This window comes from Mauremys mutica, chromosome 23, assembly GCF_020497125.1.
Source record: "Mauremys mutica isolate MM-2020 ecotype Southern chromosome 23, ASM2049712v1, whole genome shotgun sequence".
NCBI classification, from domain to species: domain Eukaryota; kingdom Metazoa; phylum Chordata; order Testudines; family Geoemydidae; genus Mauremys; species Mauremys mutica.
The window spans coordinates 19,921,423-19,942,531 of record NC_059094.1 but is presented as its reverse complement, the minus strand read 5'-3'; the positions used below and the strand labels follow the sequence as shown (position 1 = coordinate 19,942,531).

The window sequence follows — 21,109 nt, the reverse complement described above, 5'->3', positions numbered from 1 at the left end:
GTTCCCTTGCCCCTGTATGTTAGATTATGGGGAATGACCCTCCATTATGCTGCGTACATTTCCCATGACTCATCTATGATGAGCAGTCTCAGTGCTTTTAGTCTCACTAGATAGGAGAGTTTGCCAAGATCTTTAATTTTTATCAGCCATCTCTAGCCCCCTCCCTTTCTGCCAGATCTTTGCCAAGATGGGACTGTGCAGAACTGAGCCCAGCCACTTAGTGATTCAAGGGGTCTGTATGGCTCAGGAGACACTCAAGCAGGACCCAGAGAAATCATATTGACACACACTGCAGCAGGGTAAAGAACAGTTGTTTAGAGCAGATAATGAAGGTCGGGTCAGACTTGTTCTGCAGGGCTCAGAGCTGCTGATCAGCTGTCTCTGGCCCCTGCTCCCTGAGGTGTTCCAGGAGTGCCCCCTGCTCTTCCACTTCATCGTGCTCTGCCGGAGGCTACTGCCCCATGCACCAGACCCAGACTTGCCCTGCAACATTACAAGACTTCCCTGGGATGTGTTGCTTACCCCATGGCCCCTGCTTCCCCGCAGAAGGCGAGCTCCCCCCATCTTCCCTTGCACTATAGTAATGGCTGGGACTGTCGCTCAGGCACAGGCTTTCGGGGTTCTGTATTTAGGGGCTGAACATATCCGCTTACCTACCGAGACACGCCCCACACTGAGCCAGCAGCATACCCAGCTGAGGCACAAGAGAGTTTTCAGGGCACATGTGCATGTGACCTCTTTTTTTAAAAAGTAGATCTGCACATTGCAAAGGAGGATATAACCTATTTAGAGAGATAAGAAATATGATGCAGATGCAGTGATCACCAATCTCACACTGGGTTCCATCTACAACGAGGTACCCAAGAGGAAATGGTGAGCCACAGGATGTTTCGTGAAAATTCCACAATAGCAGAATACGCTAGAACCAGTGTGGAGGGGCTTGGGGCAGAGGACGAAGAGACAACAGGGCAGGTTTCTTGATTTGATGGACATGATTGTGTCTGCAGCTAGAATGAACTAATACATGTAGCACTTCAAATAAATGCTGCCAATTCCTTCTAAACACCTGGAGGAAGGACAACTGAATCCAACAGGAAACAGATGAAATGATGCTGGTTGAGCGACAGCTACCAGGGTGTGGCTGGAGAGGCTCCAGAGAGAGAGATGCCGGAGAACAGCAGCCATGCCCTGTCTAAGGAGCGCAGAACACTGCTCAACTGGTAGCCTGCTCCCGAGGACAGGGAGTCAGGAGATTAGCATGCCATGCCCAGCTCAGGCACTGCCCCGCTGTGGGACACTAGACAAATCACTGCCCCATTCTCCCCTGCTGCCTTTGGGCTGTTGAAAGCTGTTTAGGAGGGAGGATTCTATAGTTCTGACCCGCCTAAAGGCTTTCCCTATAGAGCCAGGCACAGTTACAAAATCTGCTGCAGAAACAGAGACAAGACCAAGCTCCATCACCACCTGAACAGAATGCCCCCAGCTCCCTTTCCTGTCAATTTAGTTAACTAACCTGGGAACTTCAGCACTAATTTACTTTGGATTTGTCTACCAATGTGTTTGTAACATGGATCTGTTTTTTATTTGATTCCAGTATACGAATGGGAATGGCCTAGAAACTAAGAACTTATCTATATAAAGGAGGCATTTCATTTAGAGGTGCATCCTAAAGTTCCTACACTAAGCTTTTTAAAAGTTCTCCTGTGAGAGTAGTTATTATGGCACAACTTTCAAGCATCGGCTGCAATGTGAATTTCAGCATTACCACTAGAGATTCTTTTTCTCACCCTGAGACCAGAGTGCAACAAGGTAGAGGGACATTTAATTCAGTCCCTGATCTGAAATGCACTTGCACAGCTTTTGGACTGCTCCGCCTCACCTTTACAAATCATGGTGATGTACTCACTGTGCCCACTGGGAACTGGAGGACTTACTTTCCAGAAGAAATGTGCCCTTGAAAGGGCTTCCCTGACTCAACCAATAAAAGCCCTTTCACCCAGTAGGGCTCAGATGAAAATTGCAGATTCTTACTAAAAAGCTTCACCTTTGCCTCGTCCTGTTCATCGAGGTCAGTGGTCGAGACACAGAGCACGTGTGATTGGTGCAATTTTTCCAACCCGGCTGACCAGGGCTGATGTTTTTGGTTTGAAGTCAGAATTTTCCTCCTCCTAGGTGCACTGCCTGCCACTGCTGAGCAGCTCACCTGCCTGACAGAGGGAAGTAACTTGCTCAAGGTCACACAGCAGCTCAGACAGCCAGGAACAGAACCCAGACCTTCTGAGTCCCAGTCCTACCCTTCGCCTGCTGCCGCTCTCAGATTCCCATTAGAACACATACACCTACTACCTTCAGAGGAGGTCCCCCTTTTCCTTCAGTTTAGGGAAGGGATTTATTTCATATTAGCTGAAAAGAGCTATCTGACTGTACTAGATCCAGTGAGCACATTTGAATAAAAGCCCATAAAGTAATTTACAAAGTCAGATAAGAAGATGTTGTACTGAACGCTAGAGGGTGGGGTTGGGAGAGGAAGGATTCCCCTGGAGAAATTTGAAAGTTAAATTCTTACCAGACTTCCTCGTAAGCTCCTACCCAAAGGTCCATGCCAAGAGAGCCTTGCGTACAGAGCCGTGTCATTTACTCAACAGCTTGCATAAATGATACGGTGCTAGGCTAGTGCTTAATTGATGCTAGGGCTTGCCAGGGCTAAGCCCTGGCTCCTCTAGGCTTGGCAGTTCATAGACCTGGCACCTCTGGGCTTGCTGCTTCATTTATGAAAGTTAAAGAATTGCTTGAGCCACGACACCTCTTTCATTACAAATTAAGCACTGGTACTTGTCTGTAACAGATGATATCGGCTCTCTGATGAGCTGTTTACATTAATCTCTTTATGTAGATCACAAAGCTGCAGAGAGCCAACGCTGGTATCTTTGCTCTGAGTGTTCTGTTTTAATTAGGGAGCAGAACAGAACACAGGTTTTTTGTTTTTAAGTTCTGTCCAACGATTGATAGGCGGGGTGAGGAGAAGCAGGCCTCATGAGTTCTACCAAAATAATAATAAAAACACCGTGTAGCATCTTTTGTCACTTATGAGAGCTGCCAAACACTACAGCCGACTTTCCCTCCACCCAGCCTGGTTACAATCCCACATGCCAGCAGAGTGTCACTCCCCTGGACCAACCCCACCTTTGTTACCATGGTGTATCCCAACACTTCCATGGTCTCCAGCCTCCCAGCCACGGACAAGTACATATGCCTAGCCCACAGTCTGAGGCAGGGATGCTCATGCCCATTTCACAGACAAAGCAGAGATTAAGTGATTTTCCTCCAGGTCATCCAGGAATTGAATCCCGAGATCCCAAGTCTCAGTTCAGTGTCTTAACAGCACAAACACCTTTCCAGAAGTATATTGTGATACACTCCTTAAAAATCCCAGCCAAGCTGTAAAATAGTCTTCCCAAAAGCCATCAAAAAGAGACTCAACCACCTCGCCATTCAACCTAGCCATTTTTATTTGGGTAATGCAAGTTCTTACTTTGCCATGACATACACAGGGCTACCTCTTCCATATGGGTAGCTGAGCATGTGGCATTTAAGTGATACAGCAAGTTTCAATAAATGTCAGCTTTAAGTATAAAAGTGTTAAGACTTTTGACTGCAATAGAACAAGTATATATTGCTGCTAACTCTTCCAGAAACCACCACTAACACATAATGGCTGCGTTAAGTACAGTACTAAGTAAAATAGTATCATCAAGCAAGTTTCTGGACAATACCATTAAAAACCATCTTTCCTGTAATTTACAAATATGCAAAGTTATCAGGTTACATAAGATTAAGAAGCATTTTGCTTACTAACATGAAACATTACAGTTTTGTAATGTATCATAATTAACCAGGTATACAGGGTTTCTGTGTCCTTGTGGTTTCCATGGCACATGGTGCCAATTTGGCTAGGCCATCCATTGGAAATCTGAGTGGTAAGAACCAGCAAACAGAACAGCCTCCAACACACCACGGAGACGTGGGGTGCTCAGACATACCTGTGCTCAGTTCTCCCTCTCATGGTTTGCCACTTAGAAGGACCTTGATTTAACCACAAGACGGACATAATTAAAAAAATCACCACACAGATACAATGTGTATCAACAAATCAACTGCTTCTGGCCTGCAAGTGAAAGTTTCCTTTGCACCCTAAATAAAATGCCGGGACCAGAATCAATTGCTACAGTATTTGTTTTTGTATATCTTAAAATGTTACAGTATTTACAAGTCACCAAAGATATCCTTAACTGAAACAGACTGAAGAGGGTCACTTTGTTAAAAAACAACACAGCTTTGGATATCTTGGGAATTTGAAGGGTGCTTGTGGGGGTGGGAAGAGAACAATATGTAGGCGTGGCAAATTCAAAGAGAAAATCCTGAACATTGCTAAGAATTTGGAGGACCCATCAAAATTGTAGCGGCAAAAGGGCAGACACACAAGGTGCAAGTCCAAGTGGGACCTTAGTCACTTTGTTTCACTGATCCCCACAGCTATGGTGGGGTGATGACAAAGGGGGAGGTAACACCCCAGACATTCCAGGCCTTGCAGCACTGTACAGATTCCATGGCCGGGCATAAGGGAAGACCATTGTCTTAGAGTAGCACAAGCCTGCTCCTCTCTGCATTTTGGGACAGAATGTAGTTTTGGTGGAGAAAGTGCAGGAGACGAGGCTCGAGTCCAGAATGCAAGAGTCACCTGTAGGTTTGGTGCAGTGCCAGGCCCTTCCAGGCAAGCGGAGAAGCTGAACTGCCTCACTCTTCTGATTAGTGGGAGCCCTGCAGCAGGCGAAACAGCTGCCCTGTTCACAGAAGAGTGGCCCCACATAAAGCCAAATTATTAGGGGTGGGTAGGGAAGGGAAAGGCCATAAAAATGGACTTGAGTCAGCTACTGGAATCTGGCTTTTCACATACAGAAATGCAATCTGCCGCTTCCTCACAAGGACAAAATGAAGTTACTCGATGGGAGTTCAAGGCAAGCAGCTCAGTTAGGAACTAGGGAGCAGACTGGACAAGGAGCACAGGCTCCAGCCTTTCCCGACATGTAGTTACACAGACAGACACTTACTGCAAAAGGCACCATCTCAGAGTAACCCCACAGACCCAACTCACTCAAGTGTAACCATTAGATCTTTCTCTTGAAGTGCCACACATCTGACCATGTGCTGCGCTGCCTTTGAATGCTGCAGGCTAATGGGAAGAACCAGGGTCCAAAGTGCCCAACTGACAATTGCAGGAGCTCAATGGGCAGGAGAGACCCACCTACTCCTACAGGGGAATCCCTGCTCTGTGCTCCTGAGAAAGGCAAAATCCACCTCCTTTCCCCAGATGCCTGCTAATATGCCCTAGGGGAGGATGGGACATTTTCCTCACAAGCCGTTTTGTGAGGTGCATTAGGATTGGCCACACCAGAGTACGCCATTGGCCCACTGAGTCTGGTATCCTACCTTCATCTTGGACCTGGCACTTCAGAGGAAGGTGAAAACCCTCACTGAGGCAGCCGTGCCAGTTGTGCTGTGTGATCCACAGGAGAGACATTGCTCCCAGGACTCCAGCACATTGTCTGCCTCACATCCCTGGGTTCTGAGACTTGTATGTCAGTATTTCAGCAGCTAGTCTTTGGGGATCCAACAGCTGAGGGAAACGGCTCATCACAGCATCTACTAAATGGGGGTGGAATATGCCACAGAGTTTCACGTGCACATTAGCTCGCTCTTCTGCAAAGCGGTCTGGCGGGGCCCACTGGCAGTGGTCACTGTACGCTGGCCCTGGGGCTCTCGGCAAAGGGTGAGGGTCTCTAATGTTGCTAGGTCGTGTTGATGTGGGAGGCATTTGGTACGGCTCAGACCAGTATTCACGAAGATGATGTGCTGGGGTGTTATACTCATTGGGAATGCTATAATGCCCAGTACCTGCTGGATGTACAGGCACTCCATAGCCTGGGAAAGACTGAGAGGACCTCGTGTGAGGGTTCTCAGCACTATATGGCAAGTAGTTAGTAACAGAGGAGACCGATTTGCGAGAGCCGTGCTTATAGTGGCCAAGAGTGTCCTGCTCTACACTAGGAGAGTGCTGGTAGACAGCTCTCTGTCTGCTGCAGCTACATACTGCCATCTGTTCGGGGTGGGAATGCTCACAGTGACTGGTAGATCTGCAAGGCCACATCTCAGACATTTGGTTCTCAAGGGATCCAATGCCTGAGTCAAGATGCTCCTGAGAGATGTAAGAGAGAGAGTCCATATGGGGAGAAGGAGGAGGGTGCTGGTACCAGTCAGAAGATCGATAGCTGCCATTGTTAGTGGGGACACTGCCCAAGGCACAATCCCCCTGGATTAGGAGGGGACTGTCACTAGGTTTTGCTTTTTGGGCTGAGCTTTTCCTCTCCATGGAGACCTTCTGCCCAGAGCCTTTATCGCTGTCTGTGGACACAGAGCAGAGGAGCTCTGCCTGGGAAGGTCTCCTGCTCTTTTTCTCCTCTTTGGCAGTGCTGGTGGGGCTTCTGGTTGGGGACAGCCTTGCATTGGCCCGTAGTTCATCAGCTACAGAGCGCTGTGGCTGGTTGATCCTTTCGGGGTGATAGAATTTACACTTAATCCCATAAGTGCATTTCTTCCCTGCAAGGAAAAGGCAGAACATAGGGTGACCTGCTGCAATTCACCAAGTGTGTACAGTTCACTCTGTACAGACACTGCTGCCCTCAAGTCTACGAGGCTAGTCTTACCGTAAGGGCACTGCTGTTTCTTGTGTTCTGGCACCAACGGTTTCTTTCTCAGGAAGTTCTCCAGGCTGGGGCCATGCCGCCCTAAGGGGTCATCGGGAGGCATAAACCTAAAGGAAGATAATAAGCATCAGCCGGGAGCAACCACTTTCCTGGGCCAAGGTTTCAATCTCTCACGAGGATTAAAAATTACCCACACCTGCGAATCCCTCCCCATGCCAGCCAAGAAACAAGCCTTGGCACGGCCACAGGAGTGAATGAGTCAGACAATTCCTCTAGACCCACTTGGAAGAAAAGTTTCTCTTAACCCATGGCAGGCTGACCTGTTCACTGGCCATACGGAGAAGGGCTACTGCCCATCAGTACTTCTCAGTAAACTAGAGAAGGATTTGATTGAGATTGTTGCAAGAGGCCTCTTGCCCCAGGAGCAGAGCACAGCAGGCTGCCTCCCCCGCACTGCTGGTCACGCCAATCCTGTGCTCCGCTGTCAGCAGGCTGGGCCAGCTGATCATTTCCCCATTCGTAACGCAGAGGAAGCGAATGCTCTGTACCAGTGCCAGGGCCGCTCAGGAATGTCAGCAGGGAGGAGCTCCTGGCTCCAAGCAAGCCAAGTGCAGTCAGAGCCACTCTTAGCCTTTTCTTTGTGCCCTCCCTGTGACTTGCTGCCGATTGGGAGGAGCTGTTCCACCTATGAAGCACTGAGTCACTTCCTCTCAAATACCTTAAATCATTTGCTTTACCCTGTGTTTGACACTCACCTTTCCAGCCTCTCTTTACAGGTCATCTCCTCCTAACACTAAGATGCCACTGACCTTCTATTAATCAATGGTCACTTAAAACTGCTGTATTGTTTTTAAGCAACTGGGGAACAGGAACGTACTTGTCATTAACAAAGGAATACATCAGCAAGCGCTCCTCAATGAACTTCTTCCATTCCGGACGCTCATTCTGCAGGTCACGGTAAGTGTCGTTGGAAACCACGATGCCATCAGACTCATATGCCAGTTTCACAATGAAGCGGTCATCATAACAGACAACGCGTTTGCCTCCAACCCTCCTGGAAGGAGTGAAGACCAGAATTTTCTTCTTTTCAAGTTCACGGAGAATGTGCTGGTCTGGAACAAACCACCATGAAAACGTGGCATAAACACACACAAGCCCATACTGCCTGGTATCATTTCCAGGCAACAAATGCCAAGAAAGTCAAGTGTAATGTTTACAGGAAAAAAATAACTAGCTATGAACGTGCAGAGTCCAGCTGGTTCCAAAGAGGCACAGCATCAGGCCCAAGGCTGCTTTAACATTTCAGTTACTCTCTGTCCTGCACAGACTGCTACTGTTAAAATCTTTCCAATTTTTAGGAAGTTTTTCAATTTCCTCACTCAGCATCCCTCTCATGGGCACTGAACCAAACTAAATTTAACACAGACCAAGACTGTCTTCTGGCTAAGGGACTGGACTGGGACTCTGAAGGTCTGGGTTCAGTCTGTGGCACAGCCAGGAATAACTGCTGTGATCCTGGGCAAGTAACTTAGTCTCTCTGTGCCTCCATCCCTTATCTGTAAAATGGGAACAATGATTCTTCCTTGACTTGCACACGTTAGCTATGCTGTCTGCGTCGTTTGTAAGCTCTGAGGCACGGACTGACTCCTCCCATGTGTTTCTACAGCACAGGGAGGTCCTGATTTTATTGGGACATGCAGATGCTGCTGTAGTACAATGAAACTCCAGCCCCCATGTTTTCTTCAACCTACAACAAGCAGAGCAATTAGGCAAGGCCAAAGCATGCCTTGGATGCAAGGGGTCAGGCTGACTTATGTATGGATTTCTTGTCAGAGCTGAAATACTGACTTAGGAACACCTCAAACCTCAGTTGCTTGGAAACTCAGAACAGCAATTATCACCACCCGGACCCATCTGAATAGATCCCCATCCTGCTATATTCTACCAAGCTGCTTGTCTGTTAACATTTCATACAGGTGTGCGGTATGGCCATTTACAAGAGGAAAAAATGAATTCTGGAGATAAGAAAAGGTAACACATCAAGTGAGTAAACCTCAGGAATAAGGAAGCATTTTGGAATAAAGTTAGTTATGTTCTTTGAACTCAGTTACCTTATCTGAGCAAGAACTTGCTTAGGGAGGTTAGGGACTTGAAATCTCACTGGTCAGAAGCTTGGTTAAGTTTCTAGTGCTCTTATTTTCCATTCACTACCTAGGAGCTTACTGGCCAAAAGGACCTTGGCAGGCTTATTAAAATGCTACAGTTGGAAGCTTTAGAGTTCCACACCTGTGATGGGCACATCCGGTCTTGGCTGTTCTTTTCTCCAGGATGGCACAAAGACTGTGATATCTAGGTGTCCTCTGTCCCAAAACCAGTGAACGGCCAGCAGGATACCTCGGCAGGAGAACACTTCTTTATTTCCATGGCTGCATTAAAGAGGATTGAAGAGGACCTTGTTTTCAGTATTCAGATACAATGTACTTTTGCGTATTCACAGACAGCACACGAGTCAGACAGTCCAATACTAAGCAAGCAGAGCCAGTGTTTTAGACATTCTTTTCAAGGTGGTACTTTTGTAGACCTGGTATCCTGTTACTCTACAGATGCTGAATTCGTACATTTATTGCAATACATTAAAAGAGGTAGAGGGCACCAGTAGTTCTGTCTTAAGCTATTCTAAAGCTGCAATACCCACAAATCCTCAGGTGCACAGAGCACCCACAACTGTCATCAATTTTTAGCACCTCTGAAACCGGGCCAATTTGTTTACAATTAGGCACTCAAATCTATATTTAGACTCTCAAGTTACATTTCAGTTTTGCTGGCATAGCTATGTCGGGGGTGGGAGGGGCGAGAGGAAAAAAGGGGGAAATCACACCCATAGCCAACAGAGCGCTACTGGCAAAACCTCCTAGTGCAAGTGCAGTTATGCTGGCAGAAAAAAGTCCGTTTGCAGTATAGCTTCATTTTGCTTGGAGAGCTGGGGTAAGCAAGCGATACCAGCAAAAGGACTCTTGCCACTACAACTTTGTTCACACTAGGCGCGGTCACCAATCTAGCTATATTGGGCAAACGGATGCAGTATAGACAAGTCTTTTTCCTTTTGCTTTACGTCATACAAAAAATGTGTTACTCATCTTTACAGATGATCTTTGTTGAAGGACAGATCCTCTCCTCATTATACAGAGCCCAGTACGTGGAGAGACTACCTGTGACTACACTGTGTTTTTGAAATGGCAGCTTAAAACCTGAAAGTCCCTAACAAATTCTGTATATCCCGCTGGCCTGTTAGAGAATCAAGAGAAGGAAAAATTCTACTAGAAGAAAAGGGCAATCACAAGTATCAGAGGTTAGTTGCTAGTACAACACAATCCTTCCTACTGAATGGTCAATTAAGTCAGATCAATAAGTCTCTGGAGAGTTTCTATACAACAAATGGCTGGTGGTAATTTCTTTGCAGGTTCCAGTATTCACAATGTTATCAGTGCTTATGTTGCACATTAACTAGAAATATTATCAACTGTTTCCAAGTTACTAGTTTCACAGTAGTGACAGATCAGGGCTGTAGGTAGTATTTACTTTAGGGTGACTTTCAGAGACCATGAATGTTACACTGAAGAGTATGAAGGGGGAGTCACTCTTCAAGAGAATCGATTTCCCCTCACTACCCACTTAAACAAAAATTCATATTACATTTCTAAAAATATTAATATCCACAATGCACAATAATTAGATTATGGTCCATGCAAAGTCAAGAATCCTTCAGACTTCAAGGAACTTGCTTTATGTTTAAGCAACCCTCCCTTCAGTAGGTAAAAGATTCTCTGGAAGGCTATGTTCAGAGTCAAGTATTTTTGAAACAAATAAGAACTACATTAAGAAGTGCATTACCAAGGTAACAAAGAAATGCAGCAGCATATTAGCGTACAAAGAACCTGGTCTCCTATCTCTTGGGTGGTGGACAACTGCCTACCCTTGAACCTAGTTCATTTTGTTACACAAACTCATGTATTCTAACTGGCCAGTTTCCATTAGGCCATCTTGTGATCCACTATCATAAATACAGTCTGTGATCTGGGACCCAGATACCGAAAGAAAACACATGAAAGGCAACTGCTCATGTTGGTGTTCTCTGAAGAGCATTCATGTCACATCACTTTTCACAAGAACCAGGGCTGTAACTCTTGTATCCTTGCCAAATTCTAATTTAGGTAATTACATGGTGCCTACTTAAGTTCCCTTGCAGTTTCAGAGAACAAGATTTGTTTCCTGTCCTAAACCGTAGCGTAACGTTAACGTGCCAATAAAGAAATGTCACATTCCACGTCAGAGACTGCTGCTTTTCACTGAAGATATTCCTAGTTCAAAACTGCTCGGGGAGCCTTCATAACAAAAGATGCTACATAAATGTAAGGTAACACATACATGATTAGTATTATCTGTGAGTATTGCCTGCAAGTCTTAGCACAATTTTTAAAGGTGAAAGTTCTTATGTGGGAAAAGCAATGGGCGCCTACTTATTTATACCACCATCACAGGTTCAGAATGGCTTATGACAATACAAAGGTACATAGATCGCAAGAACAACGAGGAGTCTGGTGGCACCTTAAAGACTAACAGATTTATTTGGGCATAAGCTTTCATGGGTAAAAAGCTACTCCTTCAGATGTATGGAGTAAAAAATTAGAGATGCAGGCATAAATATACTGACACATGAAGAGAAGGGCGTTAGCTGACAAGTGGAGAACCAGTTTTGACAGGGCCAATTCAATCAGGGTGTATGTGGTACACTCCCAATAATTGATGAGGAGCTGTCAATACCAAGAGGGGGAAATTGCTTTTGTAGGGAGCCAAGACCCATACCATGTTAAATCATTCTGCAGTCTTAGAGACTGATCTGGCAAACTCTTGGCCAACCAGAGTAATGAGTAATCTCACTGTCTCCTCACAGTAGGCAGCACTACATAGTCAGTCAGCGTTTGCAGTGTTGAGGCATAAAGCAGGTACAGTATAATTAAATGAAGTCAGATAACTGGAAAAAGCTGAAGCACAGACATGAGAGGCGGCATCTTTTTGGTGGTGCATGTGGGTATAAAAACATCCCCCATAAAACATACAGAAGCAAATGCTCTGTGGAAAAAGCTTTGGACACAACTGTCCTTGTATTAGCCATTGCATGCTATATTCCTGAACCCTGCCCTTGAGCTCTTTGGGTAACAACGTCAGAAGTACCTATGTTCAAAGAGACTATTTGTGTCTCTGAAAAACAGTTAAATGTCAGAAACCTTTACATAATGTAAGCAATATGTAGGGTGAAAAATACCAAAGGCACTAGGGTTTTGGCCTCTGGATCCTCTTGCTAGGGTCTTATGAAGTGAAAGCAGAGGGCTCATTATCCAAATTCTTAGCTTTTTTGTGAGTAAAGTGGAAAACGGCACCTATGTTCTTTCCCCAACAATAGATTTTTTAAAATGGCATGTAGCTCAACAGGGCTCCTATTACAAGCCTAAACATGGTATTTTGTGGCTTTTGCCAGTTTAGTCGCTTTGATGAAATGAGTGATTTTTTTTTTTAAATCCCTATGAATTTGCATGAAAAAACCCAACACATGGAGCAGCCACTTTCTAAATTAAATAACTTAGGCATGTTTTCTTCCCACCCACTGCCACAGCAACAAAACACAACTTCTACTTTGCCTTTTAGAATACAGTAGAACACCAAAGTTACAAACTGACCAGTTAATCGCACACCTCATTTGGAACTGGAATTACACAGGCAGCAGCAGAGACAAAAAACACAAATACAGCACAGTACTGTGTTAAATGTAAACTAAAAAAAATAATGGGAAAGAAGCATTTTTCTTCCGCATAACAAAGTTTCAAAGTTGTATTAAGTCAATGTTCAGTTGTAAACTTTTGAAAGAACCACCATAACATTTTGTTCAGCATTATGAACCACCTCTATTCCTGAGGTGTTCATAACTCTGAGGTTCTATTGTAGAAGGATTTAAAGAAACCCAACACCATCCAAAGTTCACTTCCTCACTGAGCCAAACCCCAGCCTAGAAATAATTTTTTAAAACTTATGAAACAGAGAATATATTATAATACAACTGAAGACATGCTCAGATACTCCAGTCATGGGAGTCAAACGAGTACCTGACCGGGCAGAACTTTCACTGCTGCGGGACCAAGAATTACTATTCTTTCTCCTTCAGCTCCCAGCTCCAGGGTATTTTACAGATTATAGAACCATCATCATTTGAATTGGTTCTACATGGACACAGATTTGAAATGATATTTCTATATTACTGGTATATGGAATTCTCAGTTTAATCAAAATGGGTCCTTCATTCTGTAGGGAAAAAAAAGAGAGCCAAGCTGGGGGAGTAACTTCTGTTTGTGAGAGACGCAAGCTTTCGAGCTACACAGAGCTCTCCTTCAGGTCTGGAAAAGATACCCAGAGCATCCCCGCTAAATACAAAGTGGTACAAATTGTTTAGCATAGGGGCTAACATGTTTTAAGAGACCATTCAAGGTGAAGTGAGCAATTAACAGTAGTAGGACAAGGAAGGGTCAGCGGGTTATCGATTGTTATAATGAGCCATAAATCCAGAATCTTTACTGAGTCCATGATTTTTAGTTTCTAGCAGCGTTATGACTTTAAACTCCCAGCCTTGTCTTTTGAAGGTGTTGTGCAGGTTTCCTTCGAGGACGAGGGCTGAGAGGTCAGATATGGAGTCATCGTTTTGTGAAGAGTGCTCCATCTGTGGGTGATTGGGTGTTTGTCTTATTTTTCAGAGAGAGTTCATTCGAGAGCATAGTGATTGTGTGGTTTCACTCACATAGTTATTGGGGCACATGGTGCACTGGATGAGGTACACCACATGTGATAGGCACCTGTGGGACCCACGGATCTTGAAAGGTGTGTTGGGGGAGGGTTCTATGACTGCAGAAGTGTTAACATTGTAAGAGACCATTCAAGTGGGCAGTTTACTCCTTATTCTAAGGAATCTGTTCCACCTTGTATTTAGCTGTAACACTCTGGGTATGTTTACACTGCAAAGTAAGCCCAGGCTTGAGCCTAACCCCTCTTCTGTCTACATACAAATTGTGTTAATCCAGGGGATCCTTGGTCTGAGCCAAGGGCTGGAGGGTGTGAGTCTGAGTTAAGCCAGGACCCAGGGTTCAAGCCCTATTGCAGATGCAGCCTAACTGGACTCATGTTCTGGGAGTATGCTACAAGTCTCCCTCAATCCCACAGGCCAACTTTATTTGCCCTCTTCAGAGTCAAGTTTTCCCACACTGCACCATGAACAAAGGGCTAGAGCAGGGGTAGGCAACCCATGGCACGTGGGCCGAAGGCGGCATGCGAGCTGATGTTCAGTGGCACTCACCCTGCCTGGGTCCTGGCCACTGGTCCGGGGGGCTCTGCCTTTTAATTTAATTTTAAATGAAACTTCTAAACATTTTGAAACCTTATTTACTTTACATACAACAATAGTTTAGTTCTATATTATAGACTTATAGAAAGAGACCTTCTAAAAAGGTTAGAATGTATGACTGGCACGCAAAACCTTAAATTAGAGTGAATAAATGAAGACTCGGCACAACACTTCTGAAAAGTTGCCGACCCCTGGGTTAGAGTATCCTCATTTTGAGAGTGCGCAGGATATGGGCTCAGACCCACGTAATGCAGCGTAAGTGCTGGAGCCCCAGGTTAGGACCCAGGGTTCAGTGATTCCTAACCTGGAGTTACAAATGAGTGTAGATTCTCAAACTGTAGATTAACAAGCCCAGGGTCTGCTAACTCAAGTTCTATGAACCCTAGGCTTACACTGCAGTGTAGACCTACCCTCTGAGTACCTTTCCCACTGAAGAAGAGCTCTATGTAAGCTCAAAGCTTGTCTTGTTCGCCAACAGAAGCTGATCCAATAACAGATATTACCTCACCCATGTTCTCTCTCTAATGTCCTTGGACCACCATGGCTACAACTACACTGCAAACAGGAAATTAAAAAACAATTAGTTTTACTGCATGTGTAAGATTTAAGCCACAGACCAATTTGAGACTGTTGCAAGGCTTATTTGGATATGAAGATAAACAGGGGAACTGAACAGCTACCTAGGTTTGTTTTGTCGCCCCCCCTTCAAAACAAATGCAGATGTTTCCTGTACCCCAGGGACAGCACTGCTGCCTGGAAGCTCTCTTTAAAAGCTCATTGAGAATGTTTTAAAATAGTAAGCTCCCAAAGTTCAATTACCTTCCATCAGTGGTCAGAAGAAACATACTCAAAAAGGAGTTTTTACAAAACCAATAGGAGTTGAAAGATACCCAGACATTTACCACCACAGTTCCTGAAAGAGTAAATGAAAACCATGCATTCAGGTTTCTGGAGTCCCAGCTAACAAGTCAGAGTCCGTAATGAAAGTGGTCAAATGGGCTGATCTGATTTGGCAACTACTGAGAAATTCCCTTAGAAGGAAGTAGAAGCTAATTTCCACTGAGATTTGCATATGGTGTTGAGAGCTGTACACAGAGGCCTGCTGCTCATTGTGCAAGTGAATCACCAGGGAACATTATACACCATTAATACAGGAAGTTTCAGAATGGAATTCCCCTCCTGGTAAACGGCTTAAAAAAAACCACACACAGACACACACAGACCCTGATTGCTTTGCAAACATTAAACTTTGTTCCAGCTACAGTATTACTACATCTTTACAGGAACCAGAGGAGAAAGGTTCTTCCTTTAAATGGCACCTAAAGATCAAATGTTATAAGTACAGAAAAAGAGAAACCAAGACAGACATTTCCAGAGGGACAGATTCTGTCCTGACAAGTTTTCTCAAATATATCATAACAAATATTTAGAAGAAGAGAATCAAACAGTATTTACTTTGGAACCTTTCACCCTAAAGTTTAGTCATAACAAGTGGCATGTTTCTAATGGGGGAAAAAGCATTGGTTAATGCAACAAAGCAGGCATAAGCCTGGATATGTAAATCAACTACTCCCCTGAAGAGGAGGCAACTACAGGTATGATACTGAAAAAAAGCCAAACTACCAGATCATACTTATGCTGGATGCCTCACTCCCTGGAATGTGTTTTAACTCCTTCCTCAACATAGCACCAGAGGGTTTGGGCATTAGGGAGGTCAAGAAATCCCACTAACTCTGAAATGGACAAGCGGGCCAATTCTTTTCTGCAGTTATTTCATGTAATACAAGTGCTGAACAGATATATTTCGCCACAGTCGCAAATCAAGGAGACTAGTCCCCGCACACCTGGTCTGCCCGTGACCACATCTACCATGCACTCGCCTTTGCTTGAGGTGGCTTGATGGAAGAGTATCCAGAGGTAAGAGCCTAATACTTTGTCTGCATGAACTAATACATTCAGAGTTAAAGGTTTCTGCAATAAAATTAACACTACCCACTAGCACATCTCTTAAAATAAGGTCTTTTCTCACATTAACACACTATGCTGGGAAATGCAGCTTTGTTGGAGAAACAATTATTAATGGAAAGGGGCCAATCTCTCTCCTACACACACTTCCAGGTTAAGTCCACTGGCTATAAAGTCTGGTAGGTCAGTGCGCACATCAGAGGCAAACACAATATTTCCTGATCATACTGGCTAAGTTGGGCCTTGGCTCTCAGATCTGTTATACGGTCAGGAGATAGGGTGTTCCCCTTCCTTCCTCATACAACCTTACTCAGCCATACCTCCAATCATGACTTGGGGGGGGAAAAAACCCACACCTGTAAGGCAGTCCCCATAAAGGACTTTCTTCTGCCCTAGGTAAACCTTCTAGAGTAGTTCTGTGTGCACCAGCATGTATCTTCTCATTACAAGAGAGATTAAGACAATCAAATATAAACTGAAGGAAACCTGTATTTGAATTGAAGCGGCAGAATAAGATTTGAAGTCCGAGTGTATTATCCTCTCCAACAGGTTCCACAGGACTTGATTTTTTTTTAATTTTTTTAAAATCTAGAGCTAAGTATACTGTATGTTCAAAAAGAGTTCACTAAAGGGGAGCCTTCCTCATATCCCCCCACTTCTCCCCCCCCCAAAAAAAATCCACTTTACCATTCTTAGGGGGCAAAACGAGGCTGAAAACTTTTAATCTAGACTGGGCCAGAGCTGAATCTGGCCAATACACGTGGTACCCCAGATGATCTCTTGATCAGATTGCCGATAAAAAGAGGGCAGGCTCTCGCAACAGACGGTATGAGAGATCTGCAGATGAGTCATCATCTTGCCTCCATATTCACAGCTGTCAATGATGCTGCAGAACTGGGGCACCCGTATCATTCTAAACTGGAAATCTGTCCTTCTTTTCCTCCACCCAACCTGCATATCTGCCATGAGATTTAACCAAAATGTTGTGGAAACTAGACCGGAGATGCCGCTTTACTCAAAGCGACAGCCTCTTCTAATTAACCCTGAAAAAATTATTTGTTAAGCAACTTCCTGATTTTGGCGCTTACGTACAGTAATTAGGTAACAGGACTACACATCGGGGATTTCACTTCTGCTTGCTAGTTTAGACACAAGAACTTCAGCATTTCATATGAAGCAAGTCCAAAATTCCCAGAGGGCATAAAAGTCCCCCTCATTCACGCCCTGGTGGGAAGTCACAGCAGACAAACCAAGGACTGAATGGGCCATTAAGACAGACTGAACCTCACATTTGTATATGTTGCCCTTCCAGGTGGAGGAATGAGACATGTTGGTGAGACTGCTCTATCAAAACCCAGCCTGACCTCATGTTTGTGGAGAACTTGGAGGCTTCCAGAGTTTTTAACCTGGTACCTTTCACAAGCACTCAATTCCCCAAAACCAAAACACCTTAAGAAATGTAAAGAAATTAATTTTAGCATAGCTGGCATCAGATTAAATTATAAAGACAAGAAGACACTTTTCCCATTTAAGGGGACCAACATACCTCATTGCCACATTGCTTCCATCAATAACAATGGGTTTTAAGTTATTGCCTTCCTTTTCCTCCAACGGAGGCACAGGTGCAGGGGTTTTGTTGGCAAGTCCCCCACGAGGCACCAATGGGGCTTCTAGGACCTCCTGTGGGGGGTCAGTAGTCTCTCTGTCAGCAGCTGCAGCGCCATGCTTCACAAGCTCCCCAAGGACTGTATTGGTGTCAGCATTTAAGCCCAGTTTTTGGAGGACGATATAGATCTCTTCTGATGAGTAGCCCAGTTTGCGGAAGAAGTCCACTTTCATTTGCATCTCAGCACTGTCCATGAGGTCCTGCTCCGAAATCCTGAGCCTTTCCTGTGCTGCTCGGGGTATCACATCCACCATGCTGAGCAGCTCACACTCTGTTGGGTTCTGTCCCTTGGCAGGAAGCACGCAGTTCAAGTTGAGGTGATCGTTTTCAGATGTATCTCTGGAGCTCATCCTTTTGTCAACTTGAGTAACTTAATATTTGTCAACAGGAAGCATCTCACTCCAGCTGGGAAAACCCAGAGCAGAAGGTATACTGTCCAAGTTCATAATTTTCCTCAGGCAAGTTCTGTTTTTCATTCACACCCAGTATCTGTGAATCAATATAGTGATTGTTAACTCCTAAAGACTTGATCTAAAATAAAGGAAATGCAGGAACTGTTTCCACACTAACATTCTTCAAATTCTTCTCTGTGGCTCAGAGACTCAAGAACTCTGGAAATCCTTTTATTGATACTTCATGTTTATGTTTCCAAGACATATCACAAGAATTGAGAAATCTTTAGAAATCCCACCCCCTACACCTTCTTAACATGCAGATTGTTTGCACTCAGTTTAATTCAGCGTTTGTCAAAATAGGGTATCACCTTCCTATAGCACATCAGATGCACTTATTAAAATGGTCACGTTTCTTACGGCTTTTGTAATAAGGATCCTGGGATGTGCAACATCACTCTTAGCACATATATAGCACTTTTCACCTTCAAAGTGCCCTACAAATGTTAACTGATTAAGCCCCACAAACATCCCTATGAGGTAGGGTCAGTTATTAATCCTTGTACAGATGGGAAAACTGAGACTAAGGCAAAGCAGCTTGTGCAAAGTCACGGAGTGAGAGGGTCAATGACAGATATGGATTTGGGATGCAGATTCCTGGTCCTGCGCTCAAACCATGCAACCACCTTGTCTGTGTTCCACCCTTCCAATGGGGGCACACCTACCGCCCCTTAGCTACTATGGCACGAGCTAAAACGTAGCCTATGAGTAACAGAATAGCAGGATACAGCACCTGTGCTCAACTGTGGCCCCAAGCTTTTGTACAATGATCTCATTTCCACCTACTCTCAGATTCTTGTTTCAGGCCTGTGCATTCCTACTTCACGGACAGACAGGCAGGAGACTCACACAGGGTACACACCGATCGCCTTCCGGGCGTCTAACAGAAACCCTGGGGTGCTGCCCGTCGCCCCGCCAGCCCGGGCCAGCAAACAGGGCACTGGACCAGGACGCAGGAAACCTGGGTTTTAGGGCCCCTCTGCCAGGGCCCTGCGGCGTGACCTTGAGCCAGTCACTTCCCCTCCGGCCTCTGCTGCGCCTCGCACCCGGCCTGGATTTCGGCAGCGAACTCTGTGGGGGCAGGGACGCGTTGTGGGGGGGCTCGCACCAGGGGGGCCCCTGATCACAGGTGGGGCCAGAACTCATAAAACTGAGACACCCCCGCACCCTAAGCCCGGCCGCGAACGGGGGGGGAGGGGGGGGTTAAAGCCCCTGCCCGGCCGCGAACGGGGGACAGCCCCAGCCCCAGCCCCCCAACCGCCCCGGCCGCGGACAGGGGTGGTTAAAGCCCCTGCCCGGCCGCGAACGGGGAACAGCCCCCCCGGCCCTAGCCCCCCAACCGCCCCGGCCGCGAACGGGGGGGGGTTAAAGCCCCTGCCCGGCCGCGAACGGGGGACAGCCCCAGCCCCCCAACCGCGAACGGGGGGGGGGTTAAAGCCCCTGCCCAGCCGCGAACGGGGGACAGCCCCCCCGGCCCTAGCCCCCCAACCGCCCCGGCCGCGAACGGGGGGGTTAAGCCCCCTAGCCGCCTCCCCCACTGACCCCCCCCGGGGCCGCCCGCCCGACGCTGTGGGGCAAAGGGCCCGGCCCGACTCACCGGCCTGTGCGCGGCGCGCCGCGGAGGGTCCATGGGCGGCGGGGCCGGGCGCGCTAGGCCGGGGCCGCCGCTTTATACCTGGGCCGGGCCGGCAGGTGGCAACGCGGAAGCGGGGCCGGGAGGAGCCGCGGCCGTTTCCTCATCCGCCGCGCCCGCCCTAGCAGGGCCCGCCCCGCGCCCGCCCTGCCCCGCGCCCGGGAGCCGGGAGCCGCCAGCGGGTTCGGGGCAGGCCCCGGGGCGAGAAGCCCCCGGTCCCCACTCCAGGGCGGGCTGCAGGAGCCCCCCTTCCCCCTACACCTTGGGGGACACCTTGGGGCGGGGTGCAGGAGCCCCCCTTCCCCCTACACCTTGGGGGACACCTTGGGGCGGGGTGCAGGAGCCCCCCTTCCCCCTACACCTTGGGGGACACCTTGGGGAGGGGTGCAGGAGCCCCCCTTCCCCCTACACCTTGGGGGACACCTTGGGGTGGGGTGCAGGAGCTCCCCCTTCCCCCTACACCTTGGGGGACACCTTGGGGCGGGGTGCAGGAGCCCCCTCTTCCCCCTACACCTTGGGGCGGGGTGCAGGAGCCCCCCTTCCCCCTACACCTTGGGGGACACCTTGGGGTGGGGTGCAGGAGCCCCCCCTACACCTTGGGGTGGGGTGCAGGAGCCCCCCTTCCCCCTACACCTTGGGGGACACCTTGGGGTGGGGTGCAGGAGCCCCCCTTCCCCCTACACCTTGGGGGACACCTTGGGGTGGGGTGCAGGAGCCCCCCTTCCCCCACACACAGCAGGGGTGGGGTACGTGATACCCCTTCCCCAGACACACTGAAATGGGGTGGGGATGCAGAGACCCGCTTACCCCCACACACTCGGGCAGGCTAAGGGGCTCCTCTCCGCTGCTCCCCTTGTGTTTTAGGGCTGAGCTGTGACCAACAGCCAGGTGCTGGGTGTCCCCAAAGTGCCACTCCGTAAGCTGCGAGAGGGACCTCTGGAACTAGGGAGACTCCTGCGTGAAGTGGTTTCCATCATACACAGGGTTCACAGTTTGGTTCAATGGCACTCAACCCCATACAAATTGCTCCAGCTCCCCTGGCGAGGGGGGAACCCTGCTAACCCCAGGGCCTTGGACCAGTCACTCACTGGCTGGCCCCGTTCTCCCCAGAATGGGTCATGGCTCCTTGTACTGACGGCTGCTGTGGTTTGATTTATTCATCCCCCCCCCCCACATTTGGGGTGTATC

The 21,109-nt window shown here is 47.2% G+C and overlaps 1 protein-coding gene across 1 annotated transcript; it reads right to left on the bottom strand.

The window, feature by feature from the left end:
• Positions 1-3,485: 3,485 nt before the first annotated feature.
• Positions 3,486-20,023, bottom strand: ZC3H12A (zinc finger CCCH-type containing 12A). The gene is made up of 6 exons (XM_044997954.1): positions 19,886-20,023; positions 17,717-18,325; positions 9,048-9,187; positions 7,639-7,873; positions 6,762-6,868; positions 3,486-6,654 (listed from the first exon to the last, which is right to left on the bottom strand). Exons 2-6 carry the CDS (start codon positions 18,184-18,186, stop codon positions 5,609-5,611), a joined length of 1,998 nt encoding a protein of 665 aa, XP_044853889.1. The 5' UTR covers positions 18,187-18,325; positions 19,886-20,023; the 3' UTR covers positions 3,486-5,608.
• Between the last annotated feature and the right edge of the window lie 1,086 nt (positions 20,024-21,109).

Excerpts from the sequence above, each read along its gene's own strand:
- ZC3H12A (XM_044997954.1), bottom strand. The coding sequence starts at position 18,186 with ATGAGCTCCAGAGATACATCTGAAAACGATCACCTCAACTTGAACTGC. Across the intron at positions 9,188-17,716 it reads GGAAGCAATGTGGCAATGAG|CCATGGAAATAAAGAAGTGT; the intron begins GTATGTTGGTCC and ends TCTTTAATGCAG. Across the intron at positions 6,869-7,638 it reads TATTCCTTTGTTAATGACAA|GTTTATGCCTCCCGATGACC; the intron begins GTACGTTCCTGT and ends ATCTTCCTTTAG.